The sequence below is a fragment of the Macrobrachium nipponense genome, chromosome 9 (genome assembly GCF_015104395.2).
Source record: "Macrobrachium nipponense isolate FS-2020 chromosome 9, ASM1510439v2, whole genome shotgun sequence".
Taxonomy (NCBI): domain Eukaryota; kingdom Metazoa; phylum Arthropoda; class Malacostraca; order Decapoda; family Palaemonidae; genus Macrobrachium; species Macrobrachium nipponense.
This window is the reverse complement of record NC_061110.1, coordinates 92,171,543-92,190,585: the sequence shown is the minus strand read 5'-3', so window position 1 is coordinate 92,190,585 and position 19,043 is coordinate 92,171,543. Positions and strand designations below refer to the sequence as shown.

General features: G+C 45.0%; 2 protein-coding genes across 5 annotated transcripts in view; one reads left to right on the top strand and one right to left on the bottom strand.

Moving 5' to 3' along the window:
• LOC135218562 (uncharacterized) overlaps positions 1 to 10,464 on the bottom strand; it is a 39,154-nt gene extending 28,690 nt beyond the window's left edge. Inside the window, exon 1 of the mRNA XM_064254938.1 lies at positions 10,334 to 10,464. The gene's annotated coding sequence lies outside the window, so the exon portion shown is untranslated. The remainder of the gene's footprint in view (positions 1 to 10,333) is intronic.
• Positions 10,465 to 10,898: 434 nt separating this feature from the next.
• LOC135218408 (regucalcin-like) lies at positions 10,899 to 18,838 on the top strand. Of its 4 annotated transcripts, none has more exons than XM_064254709.1 (8): positions 10,899 to 11,043; positions 11,336 to 11,505; positions 12,194 to 12,421; positions 12,624 to 12,724; positions 13,136 to 13,250; positions 14,556 to 14,621; positions 16,837 to 16,952; positions 18,567 to 18,838. In XM_064254709.1, exons 2-8 carry the CDS (start codon positions 11,346 to 11,348, stop codon positions 18,825 to 18,827), a joined length of 1,047 nt encoding a protein of 348 aa, XP_064110779.1. In that variant the 5' UTR covers positions 10,899 to 11,043; positions 11,336 to 11,345; the 3' UTR covers positions 18,828 to 18,838. The 4 variants fall into 4 exon arrangements, with proteins under 4 accessions (XP_064110779.1, XP_064110778.1, XP_064110781.1 ...); XM_064254708.1 differs by having other exon boundaries at positions 11,029 to 11,166; XM_064254710.1 differs by lacking the exon at positions 10,899 to 11,043 and adding an exon at positions 11,054 to 11,203.
• The last annotated feature ends 205 nt before the right edge of the window (positions 18,839 to 19,043 follow it).

The window sequence follows — 19,043 nt, the reverse complement described above, 5'->3', positions numbered from 1 at the left end:
CGTCAAAAACTTTGGCTGGACGGTCCTCTTTTTTGGAAGAGCGTCCACTCGGTGCTTCTCGCGAACGAGAAGCGGCCGAGACGGAACCTGGTTTAGCGGCAGAACCGGTTAGCACCAGGTGAGGACGCACCAGCCGAGGCTGGTGCACCTCTGGTCCCCGTCGACTTCTTCTTTGCAGAAGAAGCGACGGGCCCCGTTCCAGAAGGACAGGGAGGACCAGCAGAAGAGCTCCCCAGCTCGCTCCTGTGCGAGCCGGGCCCTTAGAAGATCCCGAAGGAGTCTTCTTAGGGGGGAGGAGGCACCCTTCTTCTTCTTCGGCTGTTTAGCCTTAGAAGTCGAAGGGGAAGGAGAGGCAGCAGACGACGAAGAAGACGATGAAGACGATAAGACGACGACGACACCTTCTTCCTCTTCTCTTCTTCTTCGCCAGGCTCCGCAGAACAGACGTCAGGTCTTCCATCCAGGAGGGAGCCGGGGCAGTTGCCGAAGCAACAGGGCCCGACTGCACCTGTCCGGAAGACCTGAAGACTGTGACAGCACCACCAGCAGCAGGAACAAAGGAACAGGTCCGGGAACAGCAGGAACGGCAGGAACATCTGAAAGAGAATGCCGATCTGAAAAGGAAAGAGTAGCTGGAACGGCAACAGGTACGGCAGGCACGGCAGGTACCACGGGAGAGCCAGCGTCCTGTCGGCAGTCACCGTCATCCGTGGCACTGGCGGCAGGTGGTCCAGGGGGGGTCCGGGGGGTACTCTTTGGGCAGCGGAAAGTCCGGGGTCGGCAAAGCAAAGAATCCAGGTGGTGGTTGGCACCGTCCTCTTTGGGCTTTCGGCACGCAGCAATGGGTTTTGTATAGCCGCCGTGGTGTCACCGACATTATATGGGGCGTATACACCAGATGCTGGTGGCATCCATCATATGCTGGTGTCGTCACTGTGGTAGTAGTAGTGGTCACCGCACCATGAGTGACCACTGCCGACCCCGCCAAACCGTTGAAGCAACCCCTGGATGCGGGCACTCCCTGCAGTCCCAGCGACTCCCACACCTGTCCCAAGTCGTCCTTCGCTGATGGCACACCTGCGGAAGCAACAGTCGGGTTAGTGGAGGGGCTTCCTCGCGCCTGGGGGGAGAAACACCCCCCCAGAGCGGACGGAAGACCCCGAGTACAGATGTACGTCCGGGTAGCGGGCGCCCTCATCCACATCGACGGATCGAGAGAGGAAAAGGACTCCGCTACCCCCCCCGCAGGGGAAGGCGCGAAACGTGGGGGTGGCTGGCCGGGGGGCAGGAAAGAGGACGAAGTGTCCGTTACCAAAGGAGTCACTGGACTTTCCGATGACTTCTTGGGCGGCCTAAGTCTCTTCCTGCCCTCGTACAGCACCCACTGCGCCTCGGACCAATTCATACATGTGACACAGGGCTCGTTGCGGGAGCACTCTCGCCCCCGACAACGAGTACAAACCTCGTGGGGGGTCCACGTCAACAAATGACCTAAAACCTCCACATCTACGCCCCTCCAGCCCGGGCGGGACCACTCTACGGGCGACTGGAGGGCGCGGCGATATCTCCATTTCTTCCAATTCACTCATTGCAATATCATAAAAGAATTGTAAAAGTACTTACAGTCACTCCTGATTATACAGAAAGAGAGGCAAATACTCAAACTCAAAGCAAACGACAAAGCGGGCAGAGCGATGACGAACACGTCCTTCCCACACAGGCCGAAAGCAAAAGTGATTTGTTTACCTCCCAGTCGCGCGGCGCGCGACGATCGGACAAGCAGTTAACTACCGTTCTCCCCTTGTTCGAGCTTACGACCGTTCCAGCTGCCGCTAGCTACTTCCTATTGTTAAAGGACCGAGGGTTTGTTTGTATTACGTATCGGAACAAATTGATGTTTTACTACTTATTTAAAAATTAGCTAAAACAGCACGCTTTCTCGTCATCTTCTACCAAACAGCTGTTTACTCCTGGCTTGTTTGTTGGTGAGAAATAGTGTTTCGATTGTTGTGATAAAAGTGCTCCAGCGTCTGTGGTACAAGTGGTGTGCGGATTTATCACAGGAATTGGAAAGTTTTGTTGACACAAGCGACTCCATAAACTCGAGATGGCGTCAATCTTCGAAACATTTTTAGTTGTAAGTAAAAATTTCTAAAGCGTTTTGGTGAGATTTCCACTGCCGTGGGCGCCATTTTCAGTACCCTCTGTTTAAATATGACAATTTGTCGAAAATTGCATTTTTCCTAACTATACAAACCTGAGGTCCTTTAACAATAGGAAGGTAACTAGCGGCAGCTGGGACGGTCGTAAGCTTCGAACAAGGGGAGAACGGTAGTTAACTGCTTGTCCGATCGTGCGCGCGCCCGCGCGCACGAGAGGTGAAGAAATCACTTTTGCTTTAGGCCCATGCAAAAAGTTGCAGAGTGAGGGGTGGCATGAGGTGGGACTATATGTAACGGACCTCAGGTTTGTATAGTTAGGAAAAATGCAATTTTCGACAAATTGTCATTTGTTCCGATACGTAATACAAACCCTCGGTCCTTTAACAATAGGAAGACTCACTTCTTGGTGGGAGGAATCTGAGTCTTTTTGGTGAACAGACTGGTGTTCGTCCAACCCTGGAGTGCCTCCCTGGTCGTAAGAGCAAGGGAGGGATCCAAACCTCTGTCCGATTGATCGGGGTGTGCACCGCAGGATCAATGGTCAGACCTCTGGGCCAAGTACTAAGAGAGAGGCAAGCTATCTCTTCGTACCAGCAAGCAAGAACTTGTTCCTGTTTGCAAGAGACAATCATAAAATGATGGGTTTGTCTCAATTTGGCATCCACTTCCTCCCCCTTGTTGGAGGAAGTGGTGGATATTTACTCCTATCCCTACTGAAAGGGATAGGATGGTGCTCTATTGAGTAGCTCACCTGCATCTCGTCTTACCAGCATGGTGACGACCGTGTCCCTCTACCCAAAGGTAGAGGGAAGAAAAAGATGGGAAGAGGAGCCAGTCACACTCTCATTCCTCATCCATTCTTACGGTCACACAGGACTCGATGCTGTTCAGCCTGCGAGGGTCTGGGTTAACTACACAACGTGTTGAGGCAACCACCACGGTTCCCAAGGAAAAAGATCCAAGGAACTGTGGGCAATATCCTGAAGGTAGAAGGAGGTGCATGCGGTCCGGTTGGACCAGGCGCCTGCCTTCATTACCTGCGCCACGGAGAAGTTCTTGCGGAACGCGAGAGAATGATGAAGAGGCGTCCACACTCATCCTGGGTGTCGAGTTTCTTCAGACAGCTCCGTCGCACCTTCACAGGACAAAGCAGCATAGCCTTCGTATCGGAGGCGGTGAACGTCCATTAGGGAGGGTATTGTGAAGGACTCGAACCAATCGTCAGTTTACCGAAGGGTTCTGAGTCTTCGCTACGAAGATCGGTACGAAATCGAGCGTCACAAATCCCCATCCCTTTGTGCTTGACTTCTCAAGAGAAGTCATGCAGTTACCTAAGACGAAAAGAAGGGAATAGTCGTATGACCTATCCCTCTTCTCGACTTTGGTTATGTACAGTACTCATACTGACAAGCTATTAAGACGAAGTAATGATTGCTCTGGAACAACCGAACTAAGTCCGCAGCATAGTTCGTAACTGACTCGGATGCTCTGACAGCTGCCGACTGACTGGTTCGGAATCAGTAGAGGCAAGTTGTCCAAGCAATCCGGTTGTAAGTCACGTGACCTTCGCCCTTAAGAAAGAGTTATGCTGAGAGACCAAACAAATAAAATATTTGTTGTTAGTCACCGATGCCGGTCGGCGCGGCGATGATTCTCTTAATGCATAAGCTCAAAAGGCGAAAGTCAATTGCCTTCAAAAGACCGAGGTCCCTGATGGCAAGAAAATCTCATAGATGTTGAATCTCAGCTTAAGGAGAAACAACACTATGTGACGTTGAAGACGAAGGTAGGCAATGAATGCAACCTACGTCTTCCAGCTGAATCGAGAGAAGGAATCTCAAGATTCTAAACCTGTGCTTACACATGACTGAAAACGCTAACCGCCATTTCATTGCTGTCCGTTTGTGCAATGAAAGCGGGGCGTTCTTCAGTAATGAAACACAGGGGAGAGCCGCTTGAAGAACTGCTTCTCATGGGCTGAACGTTTGGAAGTAGAGCTGGCAGGTGTGGGAGTAGGCGATGTCTTTCAATACATCTGCTAATCCGGGGTGAACAATGAACAATTGTACACCTCCGAATACAAGATATTTTGAGGACAAACTCAGATTCCGCAAAAATCATTCGCATTATCGGGATTACGATGCAGCAAGAGACTATTACAGAATTCTGTTACCGTGCGGTAAAACCAGAAAGATGAGAGTCGAATAGATATCTCTGTTTAAAATTCTCGCAATACCGAAGACGATGAATACTAGCGTTTCTCAGCAGTAGATGGTCATTCATGTATGCGAGAATCCCCGTTAATCAGAGACTTAAGTCCGTGATTGTTGGGCAGAGATACGGTTGTTATTCAATCAAAGCAGGTGAGAAAGACATAAACAACCGTCTATCTCAAAGCGGCAGCTGATACTGAAATGCCTCGGGCAATTCAATACGCAGTAGCTTGTCGCTGACTCGTCATCCTGAGTTGCCAAGTAATCCTTTCACGAAGGAATGCGTTCGGCTAAGAACCACCGAGCATAAAAAAGATATGCTCGGAGCAATTATATTTAAGCGAAACGAATTTCGTAATATAAAAGCTAAAATGGTGTTGTTGTGACAACACCATAAGTATATAAAATTGAAACTGGAAACTCCTGGGAGGTTGCAGGCAACCCGGGTTGCAGTTCAATTAGAATACTTTCGTCTAAGTCGCAATCCGTAGAATAACCAGGATATGCGCCTACCCCTCGGACCATTCAACTGCTTAGCAGAATCATGTCGCGAGGTTAATATACGTAGTATATTTGTAGGATTCTGAACAACGATCTCCATCCTAAATTCTTTCCTTCAAGAAAACAAAATAAGGATTGGAGATCGACCACCTTCGTTCTCTATTAAAGAGAGTGAAGGAGAAGTCTTCCTCGAAGGAAAGCTTCAATGGTGAACAGAATACTAAGACGATAGTTCCAGCCAAACTGGATATTCCCGTCCGTTCTTCTCTATTCCAGGTTGGTCGCCTACTGTGAGATAGTCTTCTTTCAGCAGCAGTCTTCTTCCTAATGCTAGAAATTCCAGGAATTCGAGCATAGGCGAGGTTCCCGATTATCGTGTAACATATCGGGGATTCTCGTCTCGCTCACTTTGGACCGTGGTCTCGCCTAAGTGTTTGGAGATCGTAAGAAACTCTAAACACTCAGAATGCGCTAGAAATTCCGTAGAATTCTAAGCAGTCTGCGAAACCCCCACCGAATTCGTCAAACGATATCGGCTGGTGGTCCTCTCGATTCCCGTAGAAATCGAGAATGGGGCAGGATCCCTCCTCAACGACCGGGGCTTACGTCAGGTAGGACCCGAAGGTCCCCCCTGGTAGCGCAGTCCCCAACGTGGGATCCTACAGAGAAATCTCTGTAGGATCCTTCCCCTTTCCCTCGTAGCCGTAAGGAGAGAGGGAATGGGGGAGGAATTGGATACTCGCTCGCCTTCCCAGTGGAACTAGCAGTTGGAGAAGAGTAGGAGCAGCCATCGCCTTGCGGCGATGGCCTCTCAGAGTCTGGGAAAACGTATCGTCAGGAGAAAACGTTTTTCCCCCGAGGAGGGTTACGAACTCTCACTGTAGGTAAGGGTCTGCCGCCACTGTGAACGTCGTCTGGGTGGGGCTGATCGACACCTGACAGGAGAGAGCCGATACCGTCCTCCGACTCATTCCAGTCCTCGTCGAGGTCGAAACCTCTCAGGAGGACCGAAGGAGTATTTAAATACGGTGTCCGAAGACACGTAGAAACGCCGCTGTCGCAGTATAGGAGGTGGAAGTAGCTTGATCGACCGGCCAGAACTGAGAGAGCCTTCTTGTCCGGAGACGAGAGAGACTGGTTCAAGACAGAATCGGTAAGCTCCGATCGCGGCATACCCACCGTCGGTTTGGGTTCCCTCTCGGGCCCCAAAACGACTCGAGCAGAGACATGGGCTCTGCTGGTGGGAGCGGCGATCCTTCCCCCCGGTCGTTGTGCTGACGAATCAGTGCAATAACCTGGGTAAAGTTACTCTGAATCTCGGAAGTTACAGCGTCTTGAGGAGTAGGACCGTCCAGTCCCTCCAACAAGAGCAGCTCCCAGGACCCTCCTCCTTCAGAAGAAGGACCAGCAACAGATCCCTGACGGTTGCCTCCAATCACTTGCGCGTACGTCCTGGTTGGTCCTAAGACCAACCTGGCACGTGCGGCGTCGTGACGGGATCGTGAGCGGCGCATCTCTCACGATCACTCCTATATACCTAGCTCTTCCTGGCGTATGCCGAGGAAGTTGAAGGTATCGGAGAGACAGAACTGACGCTACCCCCCCCTCTCCCCTCCCCTGACGGTCGCCTCCAATCACTTGCGCGTACGTCCTGGTTGGTCCTAAGACCATACGTGGCACGTGCGGCTCGTGACTGGGATCGTGAGCGGCGCACCTCTCACGATCACTCCTAGCTACCTCGCTCTTCCCGGTGTAGCCCGAGGAAGTTGAAGGTAGTGGAGAGACAGACCTGACGCTCCCCCCCCGCTCGCTGTCAGGACCAGCGTACGTGGGGGGCTGCAGCCGATCACCAACCCGCGGTGGGGATCGATCTGCAGGCCTGGCCGTGCCGCTCACCTGTGGCGAGCGGCTCGACTGAGCACGTAGACCCCGGTCCCGTGCGTCAGACGAGCTGCTGCTGGTCACCGTATCCGCCCGGTCCCTGTGGGAGCGGCGGTCAGGTGACCTGCAGAGCTCGCTTTCGCCGTGAGACCGGTGAGCGTCCTCGCGGCACGTCAAACCGCTGGTACCAGCCGAGGCTGGTACCGTCGGTCGAGGGGACCTGGGGGACCTCTTCCCAGCCTCAACCCGTGGCCGGTCAGAGACCGTCAGCGTCCACCCGAGGTACCGGCTGTCGCTGCGAGAGCGGCCGCTGGCCTGGCGAGAGTCACCTGAGCGGCTCTCGACAGTCTTCTGCTCCGTGCCTCGGTCATGACGCTGAGCGAACTCAGGCGTCTTAACTTTGGCTGCACGGTCACCCGAAGGAGATCGTACACTCGGAACTTCTCCGCGGACGAGAAACCGAGCCGGTACCTGGCTTAGCAGCAGAGCTGCCAAGACCAGGCGAGGGTGTACCAGCGGTAGCCAGCACCCTTGGTCCCCGTCTTCTTCTTCTTCTCAGAAGGGGAGACGGGCCCCGTTCCCGAAGGAACAGGAGGACCAGCAGAAGAACCCCCCCGTCACACCGGAATGTGACGAGCCCTTCGAAGTTCCCGAAGGAGTCTTCTTAGGGGGAATAAACAAAACCCGGTTACCAGCTGGTCGCTGCGAGAGCGGCCGCTGGTCCTGGCGAGAGTCACCTGAGCGGGTTCTCGCCAGGCCTTCTGCTCCGTGCCGTGGTCTTGGCGCCGAGCGAACTCTGGCGCCGAAACTTTGGCTGCACGGTCTCCCGAGGGAGGAGCGTACACTCGGGATCTCCCGCGAACGAGAGAGAGACCGAGCCGGAACCTGGCGTAGCGGCATCGCCGCTAGCACCAGGCGAGGAAGTACCAGAGCTAACCGATACTCCTCTGGTCCCCGTCTATCTCTTCCTTACGGAAGGGGAGACGGGCCCCGCTCCGAAGGAGCAGGAGGACCAGCAGAAGGACCCCCCGTCCCACCGAGGTGGGACGGGCCCTTAGAAGTTCCCGAAGGAGACTTCTTAGGGGGGGGAGGCAGCCTTCTTCTTCTTCGGCTTATGGGCCTTAGAAGTCGAAGGGAAGAGGCAGCAACAGACGAAGATGACACCTTCCTCTTCTTCGTCAGCTCACGCAGGACAGTCGTCAGGTCCTCCATCCAGGCCGGAGTCGGGCCTATTGCCGAAGCAACACGGCCCGACTGCACCTGTCCGGAAGGACCTGGGACTGGGGAAGACACACCATGGGCAGGACCAGCATGGACAGGCGCAGGAACCAGGAGCGACAGGAACAGCAACCAGCTCAGGAGCGGCAGGAACAGCGGCAGCGGTAAACACAGAAGGGACAGCCAAGCCAGTAGCGGGAACCACATCAGCGACAGGTACGGCAGGCCCAGCCATCGCCTCGTAGAATCATCGGCAGCCAGCGTGGTACTGGCGGCCGGTCCAGGGCGAGCTGCTGGAACAGCGGAAGTCTGGGGCAGGCAACACGAAGAAAACACAGGCGGCGGCGGCATACCCCTCCTCGGTACGGCGGCGACCGGCCCTAGAAGCGGCAGACGGCGTCACCGACACAGCATGGGGAGTGTAGACCAGCGGGGGGAAGCAGCATAAGCGGCCGGGAAGGTTGTAGTGGAGACCACTCCAAGGTCACCGCCCCAGACCTCGCTAGACTCTGCAGCAGATCGTGGATGCTAGGCACGCCCTGCAGCCGCAGTGGTCCATACCTGTCCAAGGTCGTCTCCCACGGCTGTAGCACTGCGGTAGCATAGACAGATTAGTAAGAGGGGTTCCCTCACGCACGGGGGGGGGAGACATGCCCCCACGAACGGAAGGGAAGACCCCAAAAACAAAAATACGAGGAAGCTGAGCGGGGGGGGCAGGAAAGAAGACGAAGAATCGGATACCAAGGGAGTCGCGGGAGAGCTTTCCGACGACTTCCTGGCAGACCTTCGCTTCCCCTACCCCCGCACAGCAGTGAAAAGTAATATGAAAATGAAACAGAATACTGCACTTGCGATTCACTTCATAGAACTTAAAGAGGGAAAAATCAATTCCCGGTAAGAGCGGAAACTTGATCCATAAAAATATGATGCTATCATAAATATATATGAAAATGAACAATACTGCACTTGCTATTTTCACTTTCACAGCAATAAATCGTAAAGATTAATTCCCGGGTAAGAGCGGAAATTGATCCAAAATTAAATTTGATGCAATTAATAAATGAAAATGAAAAGAAAACTGCATTGCGAATCCACTTTCATTGCATTCTATTCATACAAAATAAGAGGCTCTTGCCGAGCGCAATCAAGCTCTCGGCAACGAACGCACAGGGCAAAAATATAATGAAAAAGAGTACTTACATCTTTCAATTACACACTTTCGCCCAAAATAACATGACTCGGCGCGAGTGCGCCGCCCTCGGCACCGAGACATAATTCAAGGGTTCAATTCATGAAAAGAGCGGAAATCGCCGTCTCTACGGCGATAGCTCCATGTTGATTCATAATTAAGTAATGAAAATGAAAACAGTGTACTTACAGTTTCATTTTCAAGGATTCAAACCAAACCATTAGTAGAAAACACAATATAAACAAAGCATACGACGATGAAGCGGGCAGAGAGCGATGACGAACACGTCCTTCACACCCGCGGCCGAAAGCAAAAGTGATTCTTCACCTCTCGGGCGCGCTGGGCGCGCGCACGATCGGACAAGCAGTTAACTACCGTTTCTCGCCCCTTGTTCGAAGCTTACGACCGTCCCAGCTGCCGCTAGTTACCTTCCTATTGTTAAAGGACCGAGGGTTTGTATTACGTATCGGAACAACTTAAAATTTGGCCTTAATTTCTAATTTTGAAGAAAATACTTACTTCGAAAGGAGAGTAGAGGTCTTTAGCTCCGTTTCTCACCAACAACAAGTCGCGACTGATGCCCATCTCGGGTGTCAGGACGCGTTATAATGTACTTTTTTGGAGGGTGGCAAACGTTGAATGTAGGTGGCCTGGTTGGCCTGCCGTGGTGATCTACCCTACTTATTTTAGTTCGTATGGGGCTTCATATATCACATTATGTTGACGAAACTTCAATCTTTTGAATGGTATGCTTGGAGTTGTAGCCTAATTGTATTCTTGTTTCACCATTTAAATATCGAGTGAATACTAAGACCTGAAAATCGTGATAAGGGTTGGTAGTCGCTGGTTTTTCCCCCTATAGTAGTATATGCATTTTATTATTTGGGGTAATGGTTTTGGAAGTGTAGGATCTGTCTGTGGATCTGTAAACTACCCAGGTACTTTTTCGGAGGGTGGCCACAAACGCGGTAGTCAGTGAGTTGGACAGTCCAGTCAGTTCTTTACCCTAGGGATAGGTAGGTATCTACCTAGGTAGTACTAGGTACTTGGATACAGTCTAGCCTAGTTCCGGTTAAACTCACTTACCTATATCAAAGTTATAGTACTACGTCAAAACCTGGCTAAAACACTGAATAAACACAGGAACAATTCATTCATCATCTGCTTACCTGCAAAATGTCTAAACGAGTAGACAAGTTGACAACAAACAACATGCAGTTAGATGGTAGTCGAACATGCGAGCGAGCAATAGTAGTAATAGCGCATAGATGTTATCTTTACAACGACTCCTCTCTCTCTCTCTCTCTCTCTCTCTCTCTCTCTCTCTCTCTCTCTCTCTCTCTCTCTCTCTCTCTCTCTCTCTCTCTCTCTCTCTCTCTCTCTCTCCTCTCTCTCTCTCTCTCTATATATATATATATATATATATATATATATATATATATATATATATATATCACTCTCTCTCTCTCTCTCTCTCTCTCTCTCTCTCTCTCTCTCTCTCTCTCACCTGACTTGTACGTATTGCATTATTGAATAAATAATAACTAAAAGGATGAATTAGTTAGCTTTGACAATGATGTTACAACCTGCCCTTACTCATGTCCACCAAGTAATTGGCTCTCAGACGCGTAACTCTGTAAGCTTGTATATATGTTTATGTCTACGAAGGACATTAAGTGAAACACTTTACCAAAAAATATGTGAGTGCCATCGCGAACGGTTGTAATATATATTAAATAATATTCTGTTATCTTGTGGTACAGGACCGTATCTGTAACGCGAGTTGGCAATATGAACACTTGTTACCAACAGCCTCCGGTGATGGTGTCAGCGCCAGGCCCAGGCCGGTTCACTCATCGCCTTTCATCAGTATTCAGTAGTCAGTATTCTGCTGGGTGTTCCCGGTGTTGGAGTGTTCGATAAATAGCAAAATTTTGGGGGTTTTGATGCACAGACAGACAACAGAAACTGTCAAGTTTTTCCTTTAGTCAAATAAGCCTAGGTGAATGACTTTCAGAAGATACCTGACTATCCAGGCAGTAGATATATATATATATTTTTTTTTACTAAGCAGTACAGTGTTACATTCGACAACATTTCTTATATATTTCGTATTTCTAACCACAGGGGTGACTACTTTTCTTATACATTTCGTGTTTTTGACCACCCAGGGTAGCTGAAATGTCTAAGGTAGGTGTACGACAAGTCGTGGACCCGGTGCACCTCGGGGAAGGACCCCATTGGGAAGAAAACAACCAAAGCTTATTGTTCGTTGACATTATGTCATGTGAGCTTCATAGATACTTCCCCGCAAGTGGCAGACACCAGATACTCCATATCAGTGAGACGTATTTTTTTATTTATTTATATTTCCTTTGTTTTCAGTCCAACTCTTATTGGATTTGATACTTTTCAATGTAACTATTCTTCGATATCTATGCTAAAAAAATTAAATGTTGATTTCTTTATATCATATACTTTAACATTATGGACAGACTTCTTTTTCAATGAATCCTTTTACTGACTTTATGCAAATAAATCTTCAAGATTATTATTCGTACGCAAACTTAGTATCCAAACAACTGAATTAATTAATGATAAGCAGCACAATAACAAGCATATTAACATTGTGCTGATTTATTTGCATCCTAATAATTTTGTAAAAACAATTACAGAGAGAAGTTAAGTATATCTTAGTTTAACCAGACCACTGAGCTGACTAACAGCTCTCCTATGGCTGGCCTAAAGGGTTAGATATTTTGACGTGGCTAGGAACCTATTGGTTACTTAGCAACGGGGCCTACAGCTTATTGTGGGATCCGAAACACATCGAAATATGAATTTCTATCACCAGAAGTATTTAACTCTGATTCCGCGTTGGCAGAGAGGGGAATCGAACCCGAACCCTGAGATTGGTAGTCGAGCACGTAACCAACTCGTCTAACAAGGAATAAACAATAACAGAAATCTTATAAAATACTCCAAGGTTGAAATTTGGCTAATTTTGCTATACGTATCTTGTTTGAAAGATGACTGTGGAACCGGTAAGTCGGTTGGATTTGTGGTACCACTAGAGGGAGACCCTAACCTTCTGGTTGTTGGCCTGGGTCGCTCGTTAGCCGTAGTAGAGTGGTCCCCTAATGATGTAGATGACAAGACCGTGGATCCCAAGGTTGTCCTTCAGACAGTAGATGAAGGAAATCCTACTAATCGCTTCAACGATGGGAAGTGTGATCCCTGTGGAAGGCTTTGGGCGGGTAAGTGTAATGTGGTTAACATTCAAAATAGAAAATATACTAAAAAAAAATTTGTTGAATGTGGACTAGGGGTATAAGGAAACTTTTATCTGTACCATATTGACAATTATAATCGCATAAGTGCTTTTCTGTTAGTTTTTTAACTTAGTTATTTAACTGTTTTCCCTTTTTTTAAGTCTTTAACCTCATCTGTTATCCACAGGTACAATGGGCTATGAAACTGTACCAGGACAACCAGATTTACACAAAGGTTCACTGTTCTCACTGGATTCAAAACTGTCTATCTCACAATGCTTACAAAAGGTTGGTTCTAAAAATATATGAATAAGTACTGTTAATATAAGATACTGAAGAAGAGTGATCTTAGGACAAGAAAAAGAAATATTTATGTAATAGGCATAATTTCCCTATGTTGCCTTAAGACCAATCTTATTGCATGCTGAAAAATGTAGGAGCATCATTTCAAAGAGAAACAAGCGTAGAAATTTGGTGAGCGATAAGCCTTCAGTCTATCTTATCAGTTTGACATTTCCCTAATATTAACAGATCTTATTTTTACTGTGTATCCACGTACTTTTGAAATATTCTGTCTCCTTAGCAACAATTCAGATTGTTTGTCGTACAGTAACTCTCCATTTAGAAAAGAAAATTGAACATTTTAATAAAAGATAGGAATAATACCAATTATAAGTTCATTCGATTCAAAACTTGCAGATTTCCATTTCCAACGGATTAGCTTGGACCCATGATAGGAAAACATTCTACTATATAGATTCCTTGGAATATTCTGTGGATGCTTTTGACTATAATGAAACTACAGGTGAAATTGGTAAGTACTACACATTTCATTTAGAGACCAAGATTAGTCTAATTCCTTACTGTGGTAGAGAAGTTCTGTTTTAATATTAAGGAAAATCATGTCACGTATTACATTTCCCTACCAGTGAATTTAGTTATGAATGTTAACCTTAAAAATGCAATATCCTAAACAGTTTATACTTATAAGTATAATTTACTGAAGGTTCAAAACTTGAAACCATATTGTTACAATTACACAGCATTTCTAAAATCAAATATTCTTATACACAAGATTTTCATTCTTTTTTTTTAAATTGCATTAATTTTCTATATAATGACCTCATCCATTTGAAGATTAGGCTCCAAAAAGTGAGAGTAGCAAAATGATGATTGCAGCATGACATTAGAGAGAATGGTAAACTGGTTTAAATATCTGATATTCAGTTGAGTTCACATACTCCTCAATTCCTCTAAAAGACCCTATGCCCAAACCAAGTCGGTGTTATGGATTTCAGATCATTCCCCAGACCTAAAATGCTTACTCGAGTAACAGATATTCGGTTAGGTGTGGAAAAGGCAAGTCTAGTATTTCAGTATGGCTGACAACTAGCAGTTGCATTGACCCCCAGTCAGTTATCTAATTGTGCTCAGCTTTATTAATACCCTTATTAATAATCTAGGTGGGAAAGCCAAGCATTTTATCATTAGTTACAGATAAATGAAGTGGTAGTACTTACTTGAAAGATAAGTGTATCTCTTCAGAGCCAGGAGAGTTATTTGGAATTACTGTTTGCGTACATACTGCTATGACTCAATCTTTTTTTTTTTTTTTTTTTTTTTACTATCACATACTACTCAACTATTTTCATTTTAGTATATATCACACGGATGCTGTTCAAGTTGCTGCTTTGTTATTGCGATTTTGATTTGATTTATATAGATTTTTGGCATTATGCCAAGCACTGGGGCAACTAAGGCCATTCACCGCTAAAACGGAAATAGACAGTAAAAGGTTTGAAAGGCATAACAGGAGGAAAACCTTGCAGTTGCACTATGAAACAATTGATAGGAGAGGGTGGTCAGTAAGATAAAGAAAGAGAATATGAAGGGAGGTACAGTAAAAGGAATGAAAGTAGTTGCAGCTAGAGGCTGAAGGGACGCTGCAAAGAACCTTAAGTAATGCCTACATTGCATCGAATGAGGTGCACTGATGCACTACTCCCCTACGGAAGCTTTATTATTGTGTATTCACTTGACACAAACTTGGTTAAAAAGTAACTAGACTAGCCTAGTCAATGAAAATATTTCTCATACTTTGCATGGCCATTCTTTTCAGAAGGGCAACTGAACATAGTACAGGCAGTCCCCGGGTCAGGACGGGTTCGGCTTACGACATTCCAAGGTTAAGGCGCTTTTCAATTATATTCATCAAAATTATTTCCAGGGTTACGACGCCTACAATGCTCATCTGGCAGAAGAAATATGACACCAAAAATGCAAAACAATCAATATTTGAAGTTTTTTTATGAAAAATGCAATAAGAATGCAGTTTACATAGTTTTGAATGCACCCAAAGCATTAAAAGTAAGGTTTTCTTAGGATATTTTATGATGTTCCAGCTTACGATGATTTTCGGGTTAAAACGCATCTCAATAACGGAACCCCCGTCGTAACCCGGGGACTGCCTGTATGAAGAAATGGGAGGAAGGGGGGGGTTAAGCATGGTACTCAAATAAACAACCAAAGTTTAAAGGCAGTAATAATTAAATAGAAATTGAAACAGCAGTGTCTCTGTGTACGAATTATGGTAAGTTCATACAGTCATCCCAACTTGATAAACAGGACACAACATATAAGGTCACAGCTCTGGCTCTGAAGAATTTATCTGGTTCTAAATAAGTTTCCACAAATGGCTGCCTGACCAAGAACCAGTCAGTTATGGATAACAAAGCAAAAAAATTTAATTGAAGAAACCAGTGAGAAATCTCATATACAGTAACATGAAGTTTTGTTAGGCAATAAATGTCACAACTGGACAAGTAACATACAAGGACAACAAAAATACTCTAGAAAAACAAATATACCCAACAGTGTTCACTTACCTTGAAGAAGTGGAAGCTGAACATGGCAATTCAACTCCAAACAATGGAATTCCATAGCAGTTTTATAGCATTCACTTTAGACAAAGGAAATCCATGTTGAAGGTGTTACAAACCAAGAGAGGTCAGCTTCAGGTTCGAAATGAAATAAACAAAAAAAATTCAACACCAACAGTTGAAACAGGGAATACGAATATAGAAAGAACACTAACACAACAAAGGTTTATTTACAAGCTTACTAACAAAGATGAATCCAGAATGGTGTCTCCTATTTACATAAAGGTAAAATCTTACACTGCATGAACTTGGGGAACAGTGAGGTAATGAAAGTACTTGCCGACCAGTTTTGCAACTCGAAACGATGGCTTCACAAAAGGAGAACTCTAATTGTAGACGTCTTCTTGACTCCGTATTGCAGAAAATAATGTCTATTCTTGATACTTAAAGGGCAGGAACCTCTCTAAACCTCTTGCAGAACGTTTCTTCTCTAAAGTTTTGCTCTACGTCAAAATGCCTCGGTCGTCCACTCCTGACAACGACTTGACTAGAATCCGATCAAACTCACGAGCACCTTTTTCTCTCTGATCCTTCGTTCTTCTTCTATTATCTCACTCTGATGATCTCTGCTGCTGATCTCTCACTGATAATCTGATCTGTGGCTCTTACTGATGATCTCTTCTGTGACTAACTGATGATCTGCCTTCTCCTACTTCGTCCATCTTATTTATACGGCATTCTGGGGGCGGGGCCTACGGCGAGCGTCACAGACTCCCGAGATTACCGTAATAATTTAGAAGTTTCTCGACGAAGTATTGCATCAGAAGTCGCGGCGTTTCTCACGACACTTCGGCGCCTGTCAAGTTCCACAAAACTCCTGCCGATTCTTGAACCATCATGAGAACAGGCACCTCCAACACATGCGCGAATGCCTACGTGCTGCAGAACTTCTTGAAGATGCGTTTTCCTTTCCTTTATCTTTCTTTGCTATAAAGCAATTACCTTTACAGAAGGTCAAATACCTCATCTATGAAAATATCTGCCTAGCAGTGATATTTGATGTTCCGTATTACGTACTACATTTAAGACTAGAAATATTAAGCACTGTACATAGTTTGGTGATTTAACCAATTTTAGACCTCCATGTGTTGAAATTCATCCCTGTTAAAAGTACTTTATTACAGTATAGTAATTTTAAAACATGAGTCATGGCTGGGTTTTTTTTACGCAAGAGTTCTACATAAATTAATTGATAATGACAAAAGTGTTCAAGATGCATTAAAAGGGAAATTGTTGTGTATGTGTATATTTATTTATATTAATTCATAACACATTTGACATGTATATACAACACACTCTATGTAGCTGTAGTAAAGTCCATTGCCAATTATATGCAGTAGTGGATGAAATGAAAACTTGGTTAGAGTCCGCAAACTGTGTATACTTACAGTACTCTGAAAGAGTACATATATTATGTTATGTTATGTAAAATATTAAGATTTCAATTTCCGCTCTCGATAGGAAATCGACGCAAAGTTTTGGATTACAAGTCATCAGGGTTGGCTAAGGACATTCCAGATGGTATGTGCATAGATGTTGATGGAAACCTCTGGGTAGCAAATTTCTATGGGAAAAAGGTAAAGTCAATTCTTCTTAAAATATGAATAAGAGGTATAATTTAAATGCTTATCAACCCTCATAAATGAAAAATAAGTAAAGTATGAACATTTTATTCATTATCATGTACAATTTAAAAAATAAATGGGTATTTCATATTATTTTATTTACCAACTGTTTTCCATTGTAACTATCTTATTTAGCAAGTCTGCAGTATTGATACATTTCACCTGGCAATGAGCTTTACAAAAATATAAAAATTGATAAAGCTAAACAAAACTGAACTACCATGTAAATATGAATTGTATTTGGAGTTCCTTGCCAAAATTGTGCTTCTGGCTACACATGAACATTAATGATATTAATAAAGCAGTCTTAGTTTTCCTCTACTTTTATGTTATTCTCATTTCATTGCATGCTGATAATGATTCATTCTTCTGTACATACTTGAAACAATCCTGCACTCTTGTTCTGAAATTATGATTTTTGTTTTTTATTTTTGTTCATAGCCAATGGTCTGTGTAGTGTAAATCCTAAATACTCATAGCTGGGTAGTATATGATTACCGAGCCTTGTACAGGGAATTATATGCAAATAACAAAAATTACTTTATAAAAAAATTGCTAGAATCATCAGTGGGTTGTATGAAAGAATCTTCACTGGTCTTGGCTATTCTTTCTAAAACCAAGTGTAACAGATTTAGTTAAAAGACTCATCTACGTACTTTCCCTGTCAGGGGGGGGGGGGAGGCCAAAGGTCAGAAAATTAGTTGGAACCTAAGTATGAAAGTTGGTAGGCCAAGGGAAAGTTAGTAAAACTCACTGACACTTTTCAGCCTGCTGAGGTAACTCTTCAGGTACTGGTTAATGGGTCTGTATGGGTCCAATAGATTTACCAATAACCTCTTATCAATATGAATTGAGTACCCTTCCTGCATATTGCAAATGTGAAAAACCTGCTTATGCTGATCACCTTATTTCCTTTAAGTCATTTGTAAGATTTAATTCTTGGTGCTCCAACCATATTATTCCCATCATTGCATATATGAAGTAGTAGATTGCCTTACTACTTCTTTTTATACTTCATTGATATGTAAAACATTAGTGTTTGTATAGGAACAGATTCTAAGACACAGGAAAACAGTTTCCTTGCATTTAAACCTTCACTTTACTAGAAATACTTATTCTGAACCTCTATTCTGACTTTGCACACTTGAATTCATCTCATAACTAAAGAATAACTTTCTAGCAATAGGGTAGTTGCTCCTTTCCTTCCTAGGTGAGCTTATTTTCATCTCTCTACCACCACTGGTATCCTACTGGAAATGTGAGCCATTTTGAACGTTCAGCTGATATAGGTATTATGTATTTTTCCTCACATAAACCTGAGGTCTTTACATATGGGATTTACTTTCAACACAACCTGGAACTGGCTGTTGAACTTGAAATGAGGAGATCATACTGACGGCAGGGGAGGAAGACCTGCCTTCAAGTCAGTAAACATTCAGTAGAATTAAATATAAAATCAGCATTTCTCGCAATTCAGCCACACTGCCTCTGATTTCATTTACTGTAAATTGGATGCAAACATCTTTTGCATAGAGTCCATATTAATACTATAACTTTATTACACAGGTAATCTGCATTGATCCAAGAGCAGGGAAAATTATCCAAACTATTGAAATGCCAGCACAAAATATGACTTCAGTGTGCTGGGGAGGACCAAATTACGACATTCTCTATGCAACTTCTTCTAGAACTGGTGTTTCTCCAGATGATCCAAATGCTAAGTATGGAGGAGCAACATTTGCCATCACTGGACTTGGTACCAAAGGCCAGAAGCCAAGTCACTTCAGAGTTGACTTACAATTGTTGAGAACAAAATACAACAAATAGAGAACCACAAATGCCTTTAACTAATTCCTAGCAACATGCATGATTAATACAATTCAGCTTTTTAAATAATTTTGTAATCAAATTGGGTAAGGTCAGTGGATTGTAGCTAGTGCCCCGGAAAAAATGCTTGGCAATGCCAAGGGGGTGAGGTGTGTTCTCCACTCACTCTCCTTAACACCAGTTAACTACCCTGTTACCTAGTTTCAATGACTGAGT